Consider the following 22,782-nt stretch of genomic DNA (forward strand, 5'->3'; position numbering starts at 1 on the left):
CGTCTACATTATAACAGAAAATGAGCTACATCTTGTCCTGCCAGGGCAGTGTTACACCATCATGTTGGCAACTAAAATACACCAGGATTCATAAAATTCAAGTACAATTCATCTTTACTAAAAACGCCCATGGTGAAGAATTACAAAAGGCTATGATTTACGATTATCTGCATGGCTTCAAAAATTGTCTGTCTCCGTCCTATTAATCAATGTTTGCTGTTGTTTTGCAGACCATCCAGTAGTCTGACTCACTGTGAGCCTAAAGGGCAGGGTAGAGCTGCCTCATAGGATTTCGTAGGTTCCTGTCTTTGTGGGAGCAGACAGCCAGGTCTTCTCTCCCCAGGACCAGCTGGTAGGTTCAAAGGGCCTACCTCCGGGTTAGCAGCTGAGTACTTACCAACTGTGTCATCACACGCCTTCATGAACGACTTATTAGTGTTCTATGCACAGATAAATACACAGATCTGCCTGGGAAGCAGTACAACAGGAATTTTCCCTAGAGGTGAGGATAGGGAGACTACATCTCACATGCTGTGGACATGTTATCAGGAGGAACCAGTCCTTAGAGAAGACTATTATGCTTGGTAAAGCAGAGGGTGAGCAAAAAAAGAGGAACACCCTCAACAAGATGAACTGACCAGGAGCAACAATGGACTCACGCATAGAAAAAACATTGTGAGGATGTTGTAGGACCAAGTGGCATTTCGTTTTGTTACACCTATTAGTGCTGGGAGTCAGAGCCACCTCCACAACACACAACATATAAGAAACCAACATGAAACAAATAACACCATAAAGGACTTCCCTTCCCTTTCACAGCTGCAACGTGATGATGCCCACAACTGGGATGGAAGAAATGCTGACCATGCAAAACGTGTTTTTTTAAATTAAGTTCAATTTAGATCGCATAGCAGTTCATTAGGATTAAGTTTTCTCTAATGGGATAGTAACAATGGTTCATAGTATACCTTCAGTTCTTCAGTTGTAATGGCTATTTTTTCCCCCTTAAAGTCGTTCTGTCTTAAGAGAAGACAAATTGTGCATGAGTCAGGCAAATTCTACATCGATTTGGAACAACAATCCTTTGAGTAAATCAGTTCAAGATCACTTTGTACTGGGCATCCTGTCCTAGCAGTAGATTAAGTGCTGTCTTCCCCACAACCAAAAACAACTGAAGAAATAATCATTAGGTTCTCAGAATTTTAAAGTGGTACCAGAATTTAGAGGGAGAGAGTAGGAGAGTAAAGGGAGAGAAGAGAGGAGAAAGAAAGGTGATGGTGTCACTGCTCGAGGACATGAACATTGAGATTCAGGCCCTTCTTTAGTTGAACTAAAATGCTTTTGGGGTTGGCGGCATGGTGAGAGGCCTGAGTCCTGGTGACTCATCACTAGAATTTCTTCCCATCCACCAGATCCTTTCAGCTTGTCCTGACACAGGTCAGAGACCATGCATCGAAGAGACGACCCTAGCTCTTTATCTGTCATTGGTCCTATGAGGTTGGCTGCTCATGATCAGAGAACCAGGATGACCAGGGGCTGATGGGATGCCCACCTTTAGCAACAACAATGACAACCATTTATTGAGCACTTCCTATGTGTTGGACTCTTTCCCAACTCATTTTATTTTATTAACCTTATGAGATCAGAATTACCCCACATTTAATAAATGAAGAAACTGATGCCCCAAGAGGTTAAGAGTTTGGCCCCGGATTATTTACTCAGAAGGGGGATCCAAATCCCAGTTGTTTGGATTGAGAAGCCTGTTTTAACTTACTCCAGTTCTCCCTTAAATTCATACATCTTTTCTGATTCTAAGTTTCTGGTGTTAAAAATACTTTAATCCATTGTTTTATGTGGATGGAAGAGTGGAATGGCTGTGATGAGTTCTTCTAGTCAGGTAATGGGGTACGGCACCAACTACACAATGTAAACCTCAGGGACTGGACTCAGTGGTTCCCTCCCAGGGACTATCTTCCTGCCACCGAGGAGACTTCCCACAACATTTGGAGATGTGTTTGACGGCCACACTGGGTGATCGTGCTACTGACATTCTAGCTCAGGATTCTGCAAAACACCCAACAATGCTCAGGACATCACCTTACAGGGAAGAGCCCCTTCTAGCCTAAATGGCAATGCCGCCCAAGTTGGGAAACCTTGGAACTGAATTGACTCGTGTTAGTGAGACACTCACCAAGATATGCACTTAAGAACCTTTTACAACAAACTGAAATATTCCATTAGTGAAGCACTGGGCTAAATCCTCAGGATGCACAAAAACAAGCAAGCTACAGTCTCTGTCCCTAAAGTTATTCTTGTACAGCCACATGGACTCTTTGCTTTGCTTTCAAAGCAAGCAATGCACAGGTGTTTAAAATAGCACACTTCAATGATCACAGTTTGGCTGTTGGATCTGTGTTGTAATTGTACTGCAATCTCATCAAAGGCCCAAATGGGAAAGATATACATCCAAATTCCCACAGGTGGTGGGCAGCAGCCATTTACTTGCAGTTGTAGTACTGAAGGCTCGGTTTTGTTATCGACTATCAACGGGAGTTCACTTGTAGGCCCTACTGACCCGTCCATCTTTCCTTACCATAGGCCCTCTTCAAAGCCATCTCACAGCATGGTGATTTAGTTCTTCAAAGCCAGTGAGGGAAAGTCACACTAGTCTGTTAAGACCAAGTCTTATAGAGTTTAATGTAATCATGGAGTGACAACCCATTACACTTGCCATATTCTAATGGTTAGAAGCAATAGACAGGTCCTGCCTGCCCTTAACAGGAGGGTATTGTATGTAGGGGGTGAAACCAGGAGGCAGGCATCACAGAGCTCACTGTCTGTCTGCCACAGACACTAACCAAAATAACACAAACTGCAATCACCAGTGGACCACCTCACAATGTTCGGCCATCTATCCAGATCGACAATATTTAATTTCATATATTTTAAAGGCTTAGTATAGCAGAAAAGGATCAAAATGATTGATAGTTATTCTAAATTTTCTTCACTGGGTGCTCCTAACTAAAACCAACTGTTTTAACAAACTGTATTATTTGTGTGCATTTTAAAGTTTACTGTATTGTTCCACTCTGGAGGGCAAGTGCAAGTGTGGGTTTAGGCACTGGGCTGCTAACAACACAGCTTGGTGGTGGCTCAAACCCACTAGCTGATCCACAGGAGAAAGAGGAAGTTGTCTGCTCCAATAGAAATTTAGTCCTGGAAACCCTATAGGGTTGGATTGGACTCTTCGGCAGTGGGTGGATCCTTGAGTAGGATCAAGGGAATAGGTATCATTATAAAATGAAGGACTGGCTTTAGCTAGGAGCAGGAACAACAGCATATCCTTAATACTAAGAGAAGGTAGTGCTTATAAGTACAGATGCAGGTAGGTGGGGCCAAGCTATGGGAGGAGTATATGTTAATTCTCTTCATTTTCTTGTCTATTATTATTATAATTTTAAACTTGTTATTGTGAGTCAATTGATTTTTCAAACAATAATTCACAGACATTTTATCTTGTGACAGCGATTGCAATCCCCTAAATATAACAGACTCTTCCCATTTTCTCCCTGTGTTTACTGTTCCCATTCATCCTTCTATCCCATCCCTTCCTGCACTTGAGCTTTTAGCCCTGGGCAAATGCTGCACTTTGGATTTTAGATAGTTGATTGTTCTAAGGGGTGCCTACCTCCCTAGCATTATTGTTCACCTAGAGGCCTGTCTTGGGTGACTGAAAGTTGAGCCCAGGAGTGGGTTCATTTCCAGGCTTGAAGTATGACTAAAGGTCATAGTTTTGGGGGTTCCACCAGTCTGTATCAGACAAAAAAGCCCTGTTTGCTTGTTTTATGATTTTTGAGTTTTGTTCCAAATTGGTAGTTCTTTTCTGATTCTTTCAAAGCCATTCAAAATGGAACCTGTTACTATGGAGTTGATTTTGACTCATCACAACTCCCTCAGACAGAGTGGAACTGCCCAATCAGGTCTCCAAGGCTGCAATATTTCATGAAGCAAGTGTGTGTGTGTGTGTGTGTGTGTATACTTCCCAATTTGGGGTGGGCAGTGGAGTGTGCTTAACCACTGTGCATTCTTTCACAACATTGGTTTCCCTCTCCAATAAATCTTTCCACTAGCATCCAAACATTCAGTTCACATGGATCCATTCCACTAATATGAAAACATGCAGTTGTTTCTCCCATCATCAATCAAAAAAGCATTGCTTGACCCACCCTCTTTTCTATCACCCGTCTTCTTTCATTTACCTCATGGTGAAACTCCGTAAAGGAGTTATTTATATTTGTGGTCTCAACAGTTAATCCTCCTGTTCTCTCTTAAATACACCTTAATTATGTTATCAACCCACCTCTTCACCAAAAGTGGCCCCGTCCAGCCCGTCAAAGCCTTCACATGGACCTCTGCACCGACTGACTGTTTCACTTCGCCTTCAGTAGCATGAGCACAGTTGATGATTCCTTCCTTCCTGAAACTCTTTCTTTCAGACATCACACCCCTAAATTTCCTTCCAACGTCTGGGTGGCCCCTTCTTAGTCTCTTCTGCTGCCACCACTTTGCCCCTTTCCCTTTGGAATTAGTACTGCAGTGTGTCCCACAGCTCGATCCTTGGACCTTATCTGTTCTCTATTTGCAGTCGTGGCTCGGGGATCTCATCCCAGTGCCGAGTCCCAGCCTGGCTCTCTCCCGGCATGCCAGCCTCTGCCTCCTGTTCAGTGCCTTCACTGGAGCACCTCACACTTGCTGTGTCTACAACGGCACCCACTCCTCTCTGCATCTCAGTGAAGCACAGCTATTTTCTTACAAACACTGAAAATAGCCTGTGGAACAGAAGAAAGCCCGTAAGGAGATGGACAGACACAGTGGTGGCCACAACGGGCTCAAGCACAGGAACCATTGTGAGGAGGGCGCAGGACCGAGCCCTGTTTCCTTCTGTGGTGCACAGGGTCACTGTGGGTCGAAAGCGACTCCATGGCACCTAACAACACCTGTGACTCCTCCCTCTTGACCCTTCGTTCAATCTGTCTGCAACTCCTACCAGCTCAACTGCCCATTCTCCTCAATATCGGCACCGTCATGCAAGACCAAGCTACCATCATCTCTTTTTTGTATTCTAGCAATGAGTCTAACCAACCTTCCTTTTCCTATCCTGGGAACCTTCTTCCTTCCCAGGTCGAGAGACCCTCATAAAATATAAACCAGGCGTTCTCGTGTCCTAAACTCATAGTCAAAACTATACTGTGGCTTCCCATGCCACTCAGAGAAAAGCCAAGGTCCCCCCAGTGACTGCGGAGCCCCCACAGCACCTGAGCTCTATGGCCTCCCTGGAATTTTCTCATTATTCTTCACCTTGCTCAATGGACTCATCATACTGGTCTGCTGACTTCCATTTGGTACGCTCCGGGCTCAGGGATGCTGCACTCAACTGGTTTCTCTGACCAGAAAAGAGGCCCACCTTTCTTAACCTTTACCTGCTGTTTGCTCAGCAATTTTCGGTATGCTATAGATTACACTTATTTATTCTGCATAGGCAAGGAGCTCTGTGTGCTCGGCTCACTGCTGAGTTTTCTAGTAGAGCAATGACTGTACAGAGTGAGCATACGCTAATTATTTGTTGAAGGAGTGAATGTTCATCAAAAGGATATGATCAGCCTAATTACAGTTATTTTGTCATGAGCATAATAATAGGTCTTCTCCTATATTCTGCATGGTTCTAAAGGGGGAGGGTAATCCATCAACACAACTATTACTTATAGATTCCAAGTAATACAAAAGGCATCTATGATTTGACAAGTTATATGAAAGAAAAATTTCTTCCTAATGATAATAATTTCAAAACATCCATCAAAGCATCAATCATGGGCACAGAATTGAGCATGACATATATGAGGGGCTTCAAAAAGTTCCTGGAAAAATTCCATTATCTTTTATTTCCATTTTTTCCCTGAACTTTTTGAATCCCTCTCCTGTGTGAATTTATAAATACATATTTATAAATCTTATAGATTAACATAAAGGCATAACTACATAACTTTTATAAAACTAAAATATGAACGATTAAATATGGGCTTACCCTTAAGAATGGATCTCTTTAAATGGACAGCTACTAAGAAGTATGTCTCTTTGACTTAATGACACTTTATTTGGCAACTTTGCTGTGAATTGCTTTAAGAAATTCCTAAATTGCATGATATTAAAATCTATTTACATAAATACATATAATTGCACTTACTTGCTGACTAATCAGGAGGGGGGCAAAGGCTTTAAGAAAAATGAAATTTGACTATCTCCTTTTTATCATAAATTAAGATTTTCCTAGTGGGGTTTCATGACCTTCAATGTTAAAAGAAATAAGACTGTTTTAGCCAAACTGTTCAGCAACAGAGCCTGTCTTTACGCACAGCGCAGGGAGGACAGCGTACTTGAAATGTATGTAGTGTGAGTACTCGCAGAGGTGAACAATTCACCCTAAGCTCCTTGGGGTTTTTCTTTCCCACCTTGAACCAACTTCTTTGTTTTGTGTACTAGGAAAAGTTGCGGTAAATTCCGGAAGTGCAAATGGCTATTAAAATTTTGGTCTCCTTGAGGTTGTTTTTACAAAAAGTTTGATTTAAACAGAAGTGCTTCTTGGTGGATTTTCAAACTAAAAACACAAAGTAGGTTTATTTTCATTATTTGTGACAAGGAACTATCAATAGGTCTACACTTCCCTGCTGCCTTTTGAGCAGAGAAGAGCCCGCAAAGAGCCTCCTTGCTGAGCTGGTTGAGGCTGCGAGGACATGAAGCGAAAATGAAGCCCGAGGCCGAGGAAAAGCTCACCTGTTCCCGTAGGAAACGAGTGGGGAGGCCATGCAAGTGTGAAGCCTGCGCGTGAAGAAGTTTCTGAGGAACGACCTCCTGGCTGTTGGTAGTACATAGAGACAGTGCAGGAAAAAGAAGACAGGGAGAAGCTGCTGCCCAGGAGAAACCTTTGTCTGGTGCCCCTGTAGCCCTCACGTGGCTTCCAGAACAGAACAGAGCCGCCCCATTGGGTTTCCAAGGCTGGATCTTTATGGAAGCAGACTGGCACGTCTTTCTCCATAAGCAAAACAACTTTCAGGGGGTCGAGAGGTTAGATAGTTTTCACTTTCTTTTCTATATGGTGTTATCACCCTTTATCCTACTGCTAATTATTGTACTGAACCGTAAAAATAAATACCTCCAACAATCAACAACTCACTGCCATTGAGTTGATTCCAACTCACGGGGATTTAATAGGACAGAGTCAAAATGCCCCTGTGGGTTTCTGAATCTATAACTATTTACAGGAGCAGAAAGTCTTATCTTCTTCTTCTTTTTCCTGCAGAGGCTGATGGCTTTGAACTGCTGACCTGTAATGCAGTACGCCACCAGGGCTCCTAAAGATAAATCAATACTCAGCAATCAAAATTTAAGGAGAAGAAATGGAAATGATCAAGGATTTCATTCAAATTGGGGCAATTGTCAATGTTCATGGAAGCTGTGGTAAAGGAACCAAACAATGTATTTCATGGGGCAAAATCTATTACCCCCAAAGACCTCTTTAAAGTGTTCAAGAGCACAGATATCACATTGAGGACTAAAGTATGCCAGATCCAAGCCACGGCATTTTCAATCGCCTCAGATGCATGGAAAAGCTGGACAAGGAGTAAGGAAGACTGAAGAATCAGTGCATTTGCAATACGGTGGTGATGAAGGATATTGAATAGACCAACCCTATTGCAAACAAGCAAATCATTTTTAGAAGAAATACACTAAGTGTTCCTTACAAGCAAGGGTGCTGAGACTTCGCCTAGCTTCATTTGGACACATAATCAGTAAAAATCAGCAGCTAGAAAGTACATCACGCTTGGTAAAGTAGCGGGTCTGCAAAAACAAACATCGCACGACACCATCGCTGTAACAAGGGGCTCAAACCGAAAAATTGTCAGGATGGCACAGGACCTGATGCTGTTTCAATCTCTATATATGCATAAATGTGCTGTGCATCAGTTAACTCAAAAAGAATGGAAAATAACATTAAACATATAAAAAGTTATGACCAAGCAAAATTACTTGTCTACTAAATTGGTTGTCTATAACCCAAATCCTACAAGTAGTTAGTCTACCTTTATGTCAAGATCAGCTCTGCATCGAGCAGCATAACTGTGTTACAGGCACGATGCTCTTCCCCAGCTACCTGCTTTCATGCACAATAGACGACTTATCATCTCTTTAGTCATGTCTGTTATTTGGAGTAACATTAAGCTTTTGAATTTTAACTAATAAGTCATAAAATGACATTGAAAAGACCCCTACACAAGAAACCCATGGATTAGAATTGTTATAAAGCTTAAAATATAAATATAATTTAACTGAACAAAGTTATCTAGTTTTGATAGTTGGAATAGATCAGACAGAACCTTCATTCTTTCACGTTATGTAGCAAGTCAGATCTATTATTTCTTCAAGTAAAAGCTGAAGCTTAGGAACAAGAAGAAAGGGTGAAGGAATTAGTAAGAGCTGAGGTCATTCCAACAGACCTGGAAACATCCCCTTTGTCTGCAGTGTCTCAAGATCAGCAGGAGTAGCGGGGTCACACCTCTTCTTCATAAAGCCAGGACACTTCACACCACCTGCCTCATTACCAAGAAAAATATGGATGCCTGGGCCCAAAGATCAATTGCAAAGTCTTGGGGGGCAGAATCAGAAATAGATATCACTAATGGCCAATATTTTCTTATTTTTCCCTATGAAAAAAAGGTAGACAATCTGCTCAGTGTTTGGAGGAACATCTGAGAAGTGGTTTGTAATTCGGTTCACGGAGTCATGGTCTATGTGTGCAGTATTTCTGGGTACACAACAATCTCATCATAGTCTATGATCAGAGGGCTGGCTGGCCCTTCCATAGCTTCTTTCCTGAAGTCTCCCATTAAAACATTCCCATGCAAATTCAAAATGTTTACTTCAGCTTTATGATAAAAAATACAATAGAAATAAAACTTCATACAGAGAGGAACACAAAGAGGGAAGAGCAAACACTGGCAGAATAATTTCTGAGCTTGCAAACTGGATAAAACAAATAGAATATTACCGACAACTGGAATCCTTCTGGAAGCTCCAGTTGTTTCTGGCCAAATCAGCCAGGCTCTTCTGGTATATGAGGCTGCCAAGCTCACTGCGTTTCACAGAATTTGTAAAAAGAGCCTCTGGAAAGAAGTGGTTGCATTTTATGCTAAGTTTTCTCAAAATCCATGCAAATGAAACCCGCCTTTCATAAGGCAGAGCACAGCTCACATAGGAAGCAGGGTAGAGAAGAACGCCGTGAAACAATCTCTGTCATTGGACCAAGGTGTGTGGATTCTCTGGGAGTTGTTTGACATTGAAACCTCTGAAAGACAAACTGTGCCACCTAAACCTAATTGCTGGTGCGTTTCCCAAGCACCGAGGATCAGCAAACCCCAACCAGATGAAACTTGCAGTCAACATACCGACTGCTTGCTTATTTTTTAATGGCTTCTTCAGATGGAGAGTTCTGAATTTATAAACCATCATGAATTTTTTTTCCCTCATCCAAGCAAACTAGTTACCTCTTTCTCCATTTGTAATCCTTCTGCTCTGATATTTCTTTCAAATACTTCTCTCTTTTCAGTCTGGGGGTTGGATTTTCTGTACACGAGAATGTAGTCGATTCGACACTTTCCATCTCTGAAATAGAGTCCATTTGACTTGCTTCTTTCCGGCACCGTCTGCACACAGAGAGAAAGGGATCCGTTTAAGCCACACATAAAACAGCTTCGGGTAACTCATCTTAAAAAAAAAAAAAAAAAAAAGGAAGATTTTATTTTCTGTTTCTTTTATTTAAAATTACATTTCTATTAGTGAACAATACAAGGAAGAAGAAACAAAATAAAAACTGGCAAAAAGGATAGACTCAAATGTGTAAAACTTAAGACATGCAGCGACATCAAGTGTTGGACAATGTATGTGGGACAATGGAGAACAATCATTTTCTATAGGTGAGGGTGAAAATTGATGCTCTCTCTCTGAAGAACACACTGGCATGATCTCTTAAAAGTTAACATTTGCATAATACACAGTCACAGAGAAACTATCATATATATATGGAGCCCAAGTATATATATATTAGAAGCCCAAGTGGGGTGGTGGTTATGCGTTGCTCTGTGATCCGCATGGTTGGCAGTTGGAAACCGCCAGGAGCTCTGAGGGAGAAAGAATGGGCTTTCTACTCTCAGAAATAGCTAAGGTCTAGGAAGCCCAGAGAGGGTTGCTATCAATCAGCACTGACTTGATAGCAATGAGTTTGGTTTATGTAACCTGGCATTCCGCTATTTTGAACAATGCTGTCATGAATGCATATATGTGAATGTATATATACATATATATTTATATATACATACATGTACATAAACTATATATAAGTAAATATATATTATATAAACACATGAGGGAGATTCAAAACACTCATGGAAAAATACAATGAAAAGATAATGGATTTTTTCCATCAGATTTTTGAAACCCGTGTGTGTACATATATACATCTAAATGTTCATTACAGCGTTTTTCACAATAGCAGAATGGAAACTAGTTCAAAATTTTACATGGGCAAATAAATAAATTGAGTATGTTACAGAGTGGGCTATCTACAGGAATGTGCGTAAACCACGGTCATATCTAACTGGCTAAGAAGTCAGAAAATCACAAAAGGTTTCCTGTTATATGACACCATTCTTTACAGAGCCCCAAAAAAGACACATTTAAAAATAAAAACGTAAGGCTCTGAACATATGTGCTAAAAGTATTTTTGAGCAAGACAATTTTTTTAAATGCAAAAATTCATAAAGATTACCTTTGGAAGCATAGTGAATGGGACTATCATTAGCTTAAATGGTTTTAATGATAGTCTAGTTTGAGGCTTCTAAAACTTTTTGCCCACGTTAGAAAACACTTTATTTTGTTATTTATGTGTACATGCGCGTATGCACACATGCACACACAGAGAGATAGATATACTGTATTTGGGATGAAAGTGTCACAAAATAATACCCAACCTTTCTACTTGCATACCAAAATAAATAAATAAAACCACTACCAGTGAGTCAAGACCAACTCAAAGCAACCTTCCATAGAGTTTCCAAGGTTGTAAATCTTTATGGGAGGAGACAGCTTCATTGTTCTCCTATGGAGTAGCAGGTGGTTTTGAATCTCCAGCCTTGTGGCTAGCAGTGCAATGCTTATTGGACACAGCCACTAGGGCAGTGGCTCTCAACCTGGGGGTCGAATGACCCTTTCACAAGGGTCACCCAATTCATAATAGTAGCAAAATTACAGTTATGAAGTAGCAACACAAATAATTTTATGGTTGGGGGGGTCACCACAACATGAGGAACTGTATTAAAGGGTCGTGGGATGAGGACGGTTGAGAACCACTGCACTAGGGCCATTTCGTTCTGTTACAGAGTAATTAAAATTCACAGCCGACCTTTAGGTTATTACCACGATTGGGAAAATATCACCATTGTTCATAAATTCAAGGTATTCATTTTTATGATGATAATGTATAATTAATATAAATTACAAATATTCTGCAAAAAGCAAATATCACATATAAAAAAAGAGAAGCACAAGGAAATTAGGATGAATTTTTGTTCAGGCTTCTTAGGCTCATGGCAACACTTAAACAAACTACCACATTTGGGCCCACGAGTCTGAAGCCAGGTTCCACAGGCTGATAGATTTCCAAAACGTTGTGCAAACCTGGCTGAGTAGAAATGAAGAAGCTCCCTTTGCTCTAGGGCACAGAATATATTAGTTTCTAAGAGTCTTATGAAGAAAGCAAACATGCCAGGCCTTCAAAGCCATTGGTAAAATGTACAAGTGCCCTGCACACTGCCTCTTCTGAAAGGGAACTCAGCCTGCAGCGACAGGGCCCCAGTGGGCCAGGCCGGGCTGCAGACGTTTTCAATAGATGAACAATTCTCACTGTCTTTTTTCTGGCTTTTGCATAAAGAGGCACTCAGGAGGCTACCTGAACAAACACTTCCCTAACAATTGTCTGCCCAGCACAGAAGCTATCCTGTGGACTTAGCACATCAGCACCTGCCGTTAAAAACAGGGCTTCACCAAGGTATTAGGAGGACGTTTGGCTTCCTGGGAAGAACCATGAATTGTGTCATCGCAACAAATCTATAATCTTTCAGAGTCTGTGCCCACAGCTGTAAGTGAAGAGGTCACCACTTGTCTGATGGATCATCACGCTGTCTGGACTTGTGTGTTGCTATCATATAAGAAGTCGTGCCAACTGGAATTTCCAACACCAACTGGGTCATCCATGGTGAGCCAGTTTTAACAGAGCTCCTAGACCATGTGGGCTAAGAAGGTCTACTGACCAATGTTTGAAAATTACCCAGTGAACAGAATGAAAATGTGTATGGGGCACAACGATATTTTGTTCAATACAGACGGAAGTCAGTCAAAATACACAGTGGCTACACAGTGGCCTCAGGCATACCAATGGTCATGAAGATGGCACAGGACCAAGCAATGTTCCATTCGGTTCTACAGGGGATTCTAGGGGTGATAGTCGGCTCTCAGATAATTAACAGCAGCAACAATGTTAACGGATGAGATTCATTGCTTTCTGAGGTGCTAAGCAAGGTCCCCTTCATGATACAATATGGCATCTAAAACATCTGTCTGAAGGGATTAGAGAACGCATTTTTATTTCTAAAAACAACCCCCAACCATGCATAGTAGAGTGTTATTTGCGTGTGTGTGTGGGGGGGGGGGGGCAGGGGAGAGTGGCAGGGCTGGGAAGCCTGCTAGAAGCAAGGGTACAAGTCTCTCTTTTCAAAGACGTCATCCTTCAATGGTTACTTGGTTCTGGAACAGCACAAACATCATTCATCATTGTTAGGTGTTATCTAATAAATTCTGACTCATCGAGATCCATGTACATCAGAACAAAACACGGTGGGTCCTGAACCATCCTCACAAGTGTTACATTTGAGCTCTTGTTGTAGCACTGTGTCATTCATCTGGTTTTGGGGCTCCTCTTTTTTCACTGACCCTCTACTTTACCAGCACGATGTCTGACTCCCGGCACTGGTCCCTCCTGATTCCTGACCAAAGTATGTGGGGATTCTGGCTGTACTTCGTCCAAGAATGATTTGTTTGTTCTTCTGGTAGTCTATGGTATTGTCAATATTGTTCACCAGTGTCATAATCCCAATGTTCCAATTTTTCTTCCGTCTTTCTTATGCACTGTCCAGCTTTCAGGCAACTGAAAATACCACATGTGCAGTCAGCTGGACCTTCATCTTTAACGTGCTAACCTGGCTCTTTAAGGTTTTAAAGGGGTCTTGTGTACAAGGCATTCCATTGTTTGATTTCTTGACTGCTGCTTCCATGGACATTGAGTATGGACCCAAAGAAGATCCTGGACAACATCAGTCTTTTCTTCAATTTTCGTGGTTGTGAGTATACAATGCATAAATTACTCTGACATTATGTTTCTACTACCTATACTCAGTGTATTTATAAACAAGATATTAAACTCCACTGAAATACACCTGAGAAATAGTGAATGCCTCTAACAAAATATTTCTTTTAATAAAATTACATAGCAACAGATGAGTTTATTTACACAGTAATTATAATGAAGTTCCATATAATTATCTGTGGTAGTTATATAAGCGTTTGCCAATTTGAGAGGATTAAGAGTGAAGTGGTGGAGTCTAGCCTGTCAATCAGGCCAATGAGGCCTCTGTGTGGACATGGCCTTCTCCTGAGGTTTCTGGGACCTCCTGTATTTCACCTTGGAGGTGGGAGACACACTCTCTTGGCTCACTCCCTTGGAGACTCTCTTCTGACAAGGGTCACTCCTTGGGAGACACTGCAGATGACAAGCCACATGGAGACATGCTGATGGCACCCAGAGCCTTGGAGCTGGAGAAGCTACATGGAGACTGCAGCCAACGCTGAGATGCTTACACTGCCACTGGATCCACAAGATTTCCCACCCATTGGCCTGCGATCTTCCTGCATTTGGCATCATTGCATGTGTTTCGTAAGTTTGAAGAGGATTTTATAGATTCGTATCAGACACATTGGCTGATATAGGACTTATGGACTTGATCTGGACTGGGCTGGGATGTTTTCTTAATGTGCAATTACTCTTTATATAAAGCTCTTTCTTACACACCTGAGTGTCTAGATACTTGTTTCTCTAGTCTACCCAGACTAACACATTGTCCGAAGTATGTGAGATGATGTTTCACCACCCTCATTTCCAAAGAGGATTCTGGCTATTGAATGGAAACTCAGAGAGGCTTCAGCCAATAGAATCTACTGAAGCCGATTCTATGGCACTTTTCAACATGCTGTCGATTTATAAAAGGAGGCCTCACCTTGCAGAGCTTATGTAATACTAGTTGCTGACACCCAGAATGTGGAGAACCTTCAAATGATGGGTGTTTTTAGGAATCTTACCTAAATGAAATGTCTTTAGATGTAAGAAGAAGAAAAAAGAGGACAACCCACTGAACATTTTCTTTGAGCTTAGTATTCATGAAATGTGCTAGCCTCCTGAGGGAGACCAAAGAAATATACACGCTGCCCCTTATTTTCAAAGAAATTGAATTGTGCTGTTGGCAAAGAATGCCGAATATATTGTGAACTGCTAGAAGCAACATAACCAGAAGGCTCCTTAGAAACGGGGATGCCGAGACTTGAACCAGCTTACATAAGGAAAGACTGATGACTGAAAGAGGATATCCTGTCTGCTTGAGCAGGCAGTGGTTGAAAAATGAGGGAAACTGTCAATGAAATAGATCAACACAACTGTCAGAGTAATGGACTCATTGACCCATAACAATGATTGTGAAGTTGACATGGGACAAGGCAATGTTCTGTCCTATTATATGTAAAGCTTACAAGAATGGGAGCCGACTTGATAACGATGAGCAACAATATTGAAAATATCTATAAATAGTAGTACTTGACAACAATAAGCAACAACAGTTCACTGATAGTATCTTTAAACAGTCCGCCGGAACGTACTTCACAGATTCCCACCCGGACCAATGAGTTATATTTGTAAGAAATCACACACTCTTACCTCTCCTCCTGCTTCCAATCTGCTAGCATCATCGGAAGTACTGGTCAGGTTCCCAGGATGCAGCAGAGAATCATCATCTTTGCAAGGACTGTTGACAGCTTCTAATTCATCAAACAGAATATTGACATCCTTGGCCACTAGAATCAAAAGAAATATATTTCAAGTGGGGTTAAGGATCTGGATATTGAAAGCGATGTTAAGAGAGGCCACATCTTGCTTTAACTTGCTCTATTTTTTAGCCTTGTTGTTTCAATAACATCCATAGAGGAATGTATATTATTTAGTACGATAAAAGGGTATTGGATTTAAAACATCCTTGACCAGACACTGTCTTCATTAGGGAAGATTAAGGTAAATGTGAAGGAGCTTGGCCGGCACAGTGAGTTATGCGTTGGGCAGCTAACTGAAAAGTCGAATCCACCAGCTTCTCTGAGAGGGCTAGATGAGGCTGTCTGCTCCTCTAAAGACTGGTAGCCTCTACCATTTAAAAAGTTTCACTGATGTGTACACTGTGTGTCAGGCATAGACCTGTGTGATGCTACACTTCATGGTAACCTGTCCTTGCAGTAACAGGTAAACAGTATAAAAAATAAACTAGTGAAATTTGCGATGAATGTTATGAAGGAAAATAGCAGGGTTCTCAGATAGGATAGAGTCTACTTAGTTGGGGTGACCAGGTTTAAGGCTATAGCCAAGTATACAATTCTAGTTAACTCATTTTCCTTCTCAAGTTTTACAAACATAAAATAAAATGGGCATGGGACTAGAATGAACACATATTGCTTATTCTGGTAGGCTGAGTAATGGACCCCGACAGTATCTTCGTCTGTGGAACCTATGAGTTTGTTACCCTTTAAGGCAACAGGGCCTTTGCAGAGGTGACTAAATTAAGGGTCTTACTATGGGAAGATTACTCTGGGTCACCTGGGTGAGCCCAATATAATCACCAGGATTCTTATGAGAGGAGGCAGAAAAGTCAGAGACAAAGAGAAATTTGGAGATGCTACACTGCTGTGCTGATTTTGAAGATGGGGAGATGGAGCTACAAGCCAACGAATGCAGACAGCCTCCTAAAGCTAAAAAACCCAAGGAAATGGATTCTTTTTTAAGGTCTCCCGGAGGAATGCAGGCCTGCTGACACTTTTCTTTTAGACTGTGTGATTACATTAACAAATTAATCAATTTAATCCCCCTCCCCCCAAACCAAAACCAAACTCACCGCCATTGAGTTGATTCCTATTCCAACCCGACAGGACAGAGCACCACTGCCCCTGTGGGTTTCTGAGACGAGAAAGCTTTCCCAGGGTAGAAAGCCTCCTCTTCCTCCTGAGCAGCAGCTGGGGGTTTTGAACTGCTAACTACATGGTTACACACAACACACCACAGCCACAAAGTTCAGGGTAATTTGTTACAGCAGTAAAGGAAAACTAAGACACTCACCACACGGGTTCAGAATTCTGAGAATACAGAGATAGAAACACTATGATCCTTTCATCTAACCAAGTTTTGGGTGACATCTACTCGATCCCACCAATGGCTAGAGAAAGGCACCTCAGGGTTAGTCAAATGGGAGGCCAGGGAGAACCAAGGAAAGTGTCAATAACATGACTGGGTGCAGTAATTGCAACCATGGGCTTGTGAAGAGAGTGCAGGAGCAGACGTTTTATTCTGTTATGCATAAGGTCACCATGAGTTGACGACAACCAGACAGCAGCCAAAGGCATTCAAGGTGGAGAAGCAACAACTTTTTAGGGAGGTGCTGGAAGTCCAGTGTTTGGGGGAGATGTCAGGATCAAAGACAATCTCCCTGACGATGCTATGTACAGAAGCTCCCTCCCTCCAACTGTTCCTCATCTCCTTTCACTTCTCATTTATCCCACAGCTCTTATCACCTTCTGTTACTCTCTTGATGTCTTAGAATCTTGAGTTCCATCAGTGTAGGGACCTCTTCTGCCTTGGGTGTTGCAGAGGTCCTAGATGCTGACCTCATGGTGAGCACAGGCTAATGGAGCCTGACAGCTCCCTCCACCCTCTTTCCTAATATTCGATGGCTCTATAAAAAGATAGGTGTCTTTGAGTTGCCCCTGGTGATTCATGTGAATCAGAAACCTGTGCTTCATTGGATTTGTAAGGGCTGATTCTCCAGAAGCAGAGAGCCTCTTAAGCATCAACCTTTAGGTTAGCACCATCCAGGGGCTCCGTCTATGGCTCCAGAATCTTGCTTTTACAGTCTCCTAACCCCATTCTCATTCACCAACAAGGAGCTCGACAGTTTCACGGAGGTTTTGATTACATTTGCAAGCAGAAAGTGATTAAATTTCAAGAAGCTATTGATCAGATTTGAACAATAGGATACAATAATCATTTTAATAACATTAGAAAACCTGCTTACAATTCCAAAATAGTAAACAGTCCACTTGACTGTTTAAATTTGTGCCTGGTTTGTTCACTGGTAAAAGAAAGATAGAGAACTTTCTAGTGGCTACTATGAGGATTAAATGAGAAAGTAGATATATTAGCAGGCGAGTGGGGAGGGGTGCTGATACAGCAGTTTCTTAAGGAGTGTTGTTGATTCTGGGTCCCAGGATCTTCTGTTAGCATCTTAGCTCTTGTTTCTTAGACTTGGATAGGGTGTGAGATAAATGGGGAGGCTAAAAAGGACACTGAGATCCACATCTGGGGAACTCATTCATTGTGGAGAAACTTGAATATCTGTTCATCCATCTGTGAGAGTAACCCCTGTGCTATTGCCAAGGGCAGATGATTACCAAGTCCTCTCCTGCCAGTATTATTTTCTGATGTTTGCAAAGTCAAACTTTGGTGATTTTAAGCAAAGTCCTCTACATCAGTGGCTCTCAACCGGAGACAGGTTAGCCCCTCAAGGGACACTCGGCTTTGTCTAGAGACATTGGAAGGAGCCTGGGTGGCTCAGTGTCAACCTAAATATTGGCAGGGAAAACCCACCCAGTGATGACTGGTGTTCTGTTTCCAGGAAGATGACAGTCAATGAGACCCTATGGGAAAGTTCTTTATCCTACTGAAATCGACTTGGTAGCACTTAACATCAACAACAGTGAAATCAGGGAATTAGGGATCCTGCCAATTATTGAGTATGTCTATTTCACATATTTATTGATGAACTAGAGAATTAACTATTGGATGGGTTTGGAGCCCCACAGGGCCTACTGTGAGCTGGATGTGAGCTAAAACTTCATTGGCCACTCCTCGGTAGACCATAGGGGTTTGTTGGGTCACTTGTTATTAGTGTCATCGCTGTTTTCTTTGGTTTGCCAAACCCAAACCCAAACCCAAACCCACCACTGTCGAGTCAACACTGCGTCAAAGCAACCCTACAGGGGTAGCAGGTCTCCCAAGGGTTTCCTCCAAATAACAAAGAATTTTCTGATTCAAACTATCAGTAGAATGGATGTCAAATCTGCCCTAGAATAAAGTCTCAACTCTTCTCCTCTGAAGAGATCGGTGAACTTGGGGAAAGGGAGCGAGATCCGTTACGGCCATCAGGATTTCTGTCTAGAAGTGATTCTGGGGCTGCGGCCACCTGAGTGTTCAGGGAACTCAGTATGTGATAGCAATCTGAGTTGTAGCAAATAAGTGATATTAAGGCACCATCACCCCCTGGCAGCTTCTGAATAGCTCCAGTAGATATTAGACGGGCTGAACAGTCAGACAAGGCACCGCTGGACATATGGTCAGCAAAAACAACTTAGGGGAGGAAGATGCGCCTTCTATCAGTATGTATCCTTTGATTTGGACATCATCAGCCTCATTAGAAGGTACATTTTAGGAAAGTATAATATTTTTTGTGCAAATTTATATCAGTTTCCTAAAAAACAAAAACAAACAAAAACCCTCTAACATTCAATGATAGTCAATCTACAAACACACTATTTATTCAACAAGAGCTTACTGAGTGACTACCATGAACTTATTTGATACACAAAGCCCATGACTCAGAGCTGATTTGATGACAACTTATTTGATGACACCTCCACCCTAGCCCCCACCCCCTCCACAGTGCACCCCTACTGCCATGACTGGACACGGAGCTAACGTAGGTGCTGAGTCTAAAGCATTCAAGATGTCAGACAGGTTCCTTGCTCTCACTGGTGAGAGCACCGTTTCTTTATCTATGGACACGCGTGTCACAAATGTACTACTCATCCAAACAAGGTCACCTATTAACGGAATCCTTCACCTCCCAATACTTTTCCCTTGACATAGACACAAAATGTTTGATAATTGTCTTCCTGGTAGAAGTCTACTATTAGTCTCATTAAGTGAGAGAACCAAATACTCCAAGGAGCAAATTATGAAGGATACAATGAAAGAGAACGAAAAAGGTCCATGTAATGGACCTGCATTGTGTTCAGACTCAGGAAGGTCTGAGTGAACAGAACTGACACACAAAGATGGGTCAGAGTAGGTGGGTCAGTACCAGGCCTGTGGGAAAGCAAGGAAGATAACAACATGGTGCTCTAATCCCAGGATCAGAATCTCAGCCTATGTAAATGCAACAAGGAAACAGATGGACTTTGGGCTTCTACTTAAATTTTAGTTCTGAACAGGAAGGCTTTGTTCTAATAATGTGGCATGGTATGATACCCACCTCCCTGACACAATTGCTGAAGACAAAATGGGTGCATAAGGAAATGTGGTGAAGAAAGCTGATGGTGCCTGGATATCAAAAGCTATAATGTCTGGGGTCTTAAAGGCTTGGAGTTAAACAAATGGCCATCTAGCAGAGAAGCAATAAAGCCCACAAGGAAGAAGGACACCAGCCTGTGTGATCATGAGGGACGATGGGAAGAGGTATCAGAAGTTCAAAAAAAATACATCCAAATTGATATGAAGGGGACTGCATGTAGTGGAGACTCAAAGTCCACCAGCAAGATAATTGGACAGTCCCTCTTAGAAGGGCCTCACAGACGGAGGATAAATCCCAGGGTGCGGAGTGGCACTGAGGAACCACCTAACTATCCCTTAGTTCTTTAAGATTTCCTCCCCTAACTATTATGGTCCATATGCGATATACCTCATTGATCATGTTAGATTTGTGTATATTCATTTGTACACTTAAGATTTCCTGGTACATGGCAGTCAAGATAGATGATCCTTCAGAGACACTGACTAGAGTAAGGGGACAGGAAGTGAGGGGGGAGGGGACAGAGAGGAGTTGATAGCATTGATGATTTATAGCCCCACCCGATGGGACTAAACAACAGAGCTATCTATATGTGAAGGGAAGGGAAGGGATATATTGGAATGAGTAAGAGATGTCTATAAAAATATTTGGAAAAAAATGTCTTTGGAACAAAGCAAGGATACAAAACATACAAAAGAGAGCAAACAAGGTCTCTCAAACTGTTTGGGAGACCAAAACTCCATTACAGAGTTCACGTAAGGCTTGAAGCCTCCACTGTTGTAGAAGAAAGAGAGTTCCCTGCACTGGCTCTTCAGACACCGGCTCAGGATGGGGGCCAAGCAGACCCATCAGAAGCAGGCAGTTGTTGTCAAGCTTTTTGTGATGGAAAAGTGAATTTATTTTGTAGTATTAAAATTACCCCAATTACTGGGCTGTTGTCAGGTTACCAGACTGTAGTTGCTGGTGTGTTGCTAGGATGCTGAAAATTCTGTCACTGATGTTCCAAATATATGGCGTTTCCAAGTATACAGGCTTCAACAGAGCATTCTGATTCAAAAGAAGAGACTATCCACTTCAGAAGAATTAGCCACTTGACAAGCCTGTGGTGAGCATCGGAACATCCTCAGTGACTGAGAACTAATGAAGAGAAGCAGAACATTGTCAGATATAATACAGGTCAAAAGGCACACAAACTATGACTGCGGAAGTGCTGCCTTCTCAAAGCAGAGTTGACCACCCTGACGCAGATGGAACACGACTCCAAAGGAGAAGAAACAGCTGCAAACGGTGGAACTTGGAGCGTATGACGTATGCCTCTAGGGAAGTTGGGAGTTGTTACAAATGAAATGGAATGCCTACAGATCGATATTCTAGGAGTCAGTGGGCTAAAATGGACTGGTATTGGCCACCATGAAATAGAAAATCATATGGCTTATGGTGCTGGGAATGACACACGCAAGAGGGATGGCATTGCATTCATAGTCAAAGAGGACACTGCAAGATCTATCTTGAAGTACAATGCTGTCTGTGGTAGGATAATGTCTATCTGCCTATAAGGAAATGCAACGAATACACCTATTATTCAAATTCATGCACCAACTACTAAAGCTAGAAATTGAAGAATTCTACCAACATCTCCAATGTGAAATTGACCAAACAGGCAGTCAAGCTGCATTGATAATTATTGGCAATTGGAACGCAAAATTTGGAAATAAAAATAAGAGGTTATCAGGAGATAACGCAAAATTTGGAAATAAAAGTAAGAGGTTATCAGGAGAGACCAGTCCCTGGGGAAGGACATCACACTTGGTAAAGTGGAGGGGCTGTGAGAAAGAGGAAGTCCTTTGATGAGATAGAGTGACACAGTGGCTGCAACATAATAATTGTGAGGCTAGACCTGAGCATGTACACAGTACTGATCAGAGCTGGAAACACAGGGAACCCAGGACAGATAAACCTTTCAGGATCAATAATGAGAGTAGCGATACCAGGAGGGTAAGGGGGAGATGGGGGGGAGAAAGGTTGAACTGATTACAATGATCTACATATAACCCCCTCCCTGGGGGATGGACAACAGAAAAGTGGGTGAAGGGAGACACCAGTCAGTATAAGACATGAAAAAAAAAGTTTATAAATTATCAAGGGTTCGTCAGGCAGGAAGCAGGGGGAGGGAGGGGAAAAAATGAGCTGATACTAAGGGCTCAAATAGAAAGAAAATGTTTTGAAAATGATGATGGCAACAAATGTACAAATGTGCTTGACACAGTGGATGCATGCTTGTACTGTGATAAGAGCTGTATGAATCTCTAATAAAATGATTTTTTTTTTAAAAAAAAGGACAACTGTGAGGCTGAGGAGGACCGGGCAATGCTTCACCCTGTTGTTCCCGGGGTGGCTCTGAGTCAGCCAAGCAGACTCGGTGGCACCTGGTAACAACGGACCTATCAAATATTTGTCACCATTTCCATCCTTCCCTCCAGTGGAAAATCCTTTGGGCTCTTTTGGTCGCTGTTAGGTGCCACTATGTGTCGACTCACCATGACCCTTTGTTAGAGAGTAGAACTACCCCATGTGGTTCCCACACTGTACTCTTCACAGAAGCAGGTCTGACGTTTTCTCCCACAGAGCAACTGTGTGTTTGAACTTAGCAAGGTAGTGCTTATCCATTGTACCCAGGGTTCCCTTTTGAGGATGAATTCTCTAGGAAAGAAGTCACCCAAATTATATGTCCAGGGCTCCAGTGAATTAATTCATGGATTATTCTGTTATTTGTCCATTGAGCACATGTTTGTGCTAGGTACAAACATACATAAGATATGAGTGGGAGGCCCTCACACTTCTAGGCAAGAGGGTGGGATGGAGGAATCAGTAATATAAAAGCAATAAAAAATAGTATGGGTTCCGGCTCCAGTCCCAAATACTAAGTGGACACCTGCCCCTCCCCCTAGAAGAATTTATTTCAAAAGACGGCATT

General features: G+C 42.1%; 1 protein-coding gene across 5 annotated transcripts in view; it reads right to left on the bottom strand.

Annotated features, from left to right (window-relative positions):
• The window catches only part of ANO4 (anoctamin 4), a 390,715-nt gene that overhangs the window by 201,569 nt on the left and 166,364 nt on the right, over positions 1 to 22,782 (bottom strand). For all 5 annotated transcript variants that reach the window (XM_045292178.1, XM_045292181.1, XM_045292174.1 and 2 more), the window contains exons 3-4: positions 15,146 to 15,282; positions 9,597 to 9,755 (exon numbers count right to left, since the gene is read on the bottom strand). In XM_045292178.1, the coding sequence (XP_045148113.1) occupies positions 9,597 to 9,755; positions 15,146 to 15,282 (296 nt within the window). The remainder of the gene's footprint in view (positions 1 to 9,596; positions 9,756 to 15,145; positions 15,283 to 22,782) is intronic.

Source organism: Echinops telfairi, unplaced genomic scaffold (assembly GCF_000313985.2).
Source record: "Echinops telfairi isolate 266 unplaced genomic scaffold, ASM31398v2 ScPeMD7_2;HRSCAF=8, whole genome shotgun sequence".
Lineage (NCBI taxonomy): Eukaryota > Metazoa > Chordata > Mammalia > Afrosoricida > Tenrecidae > Echinops > Echinops telfairi.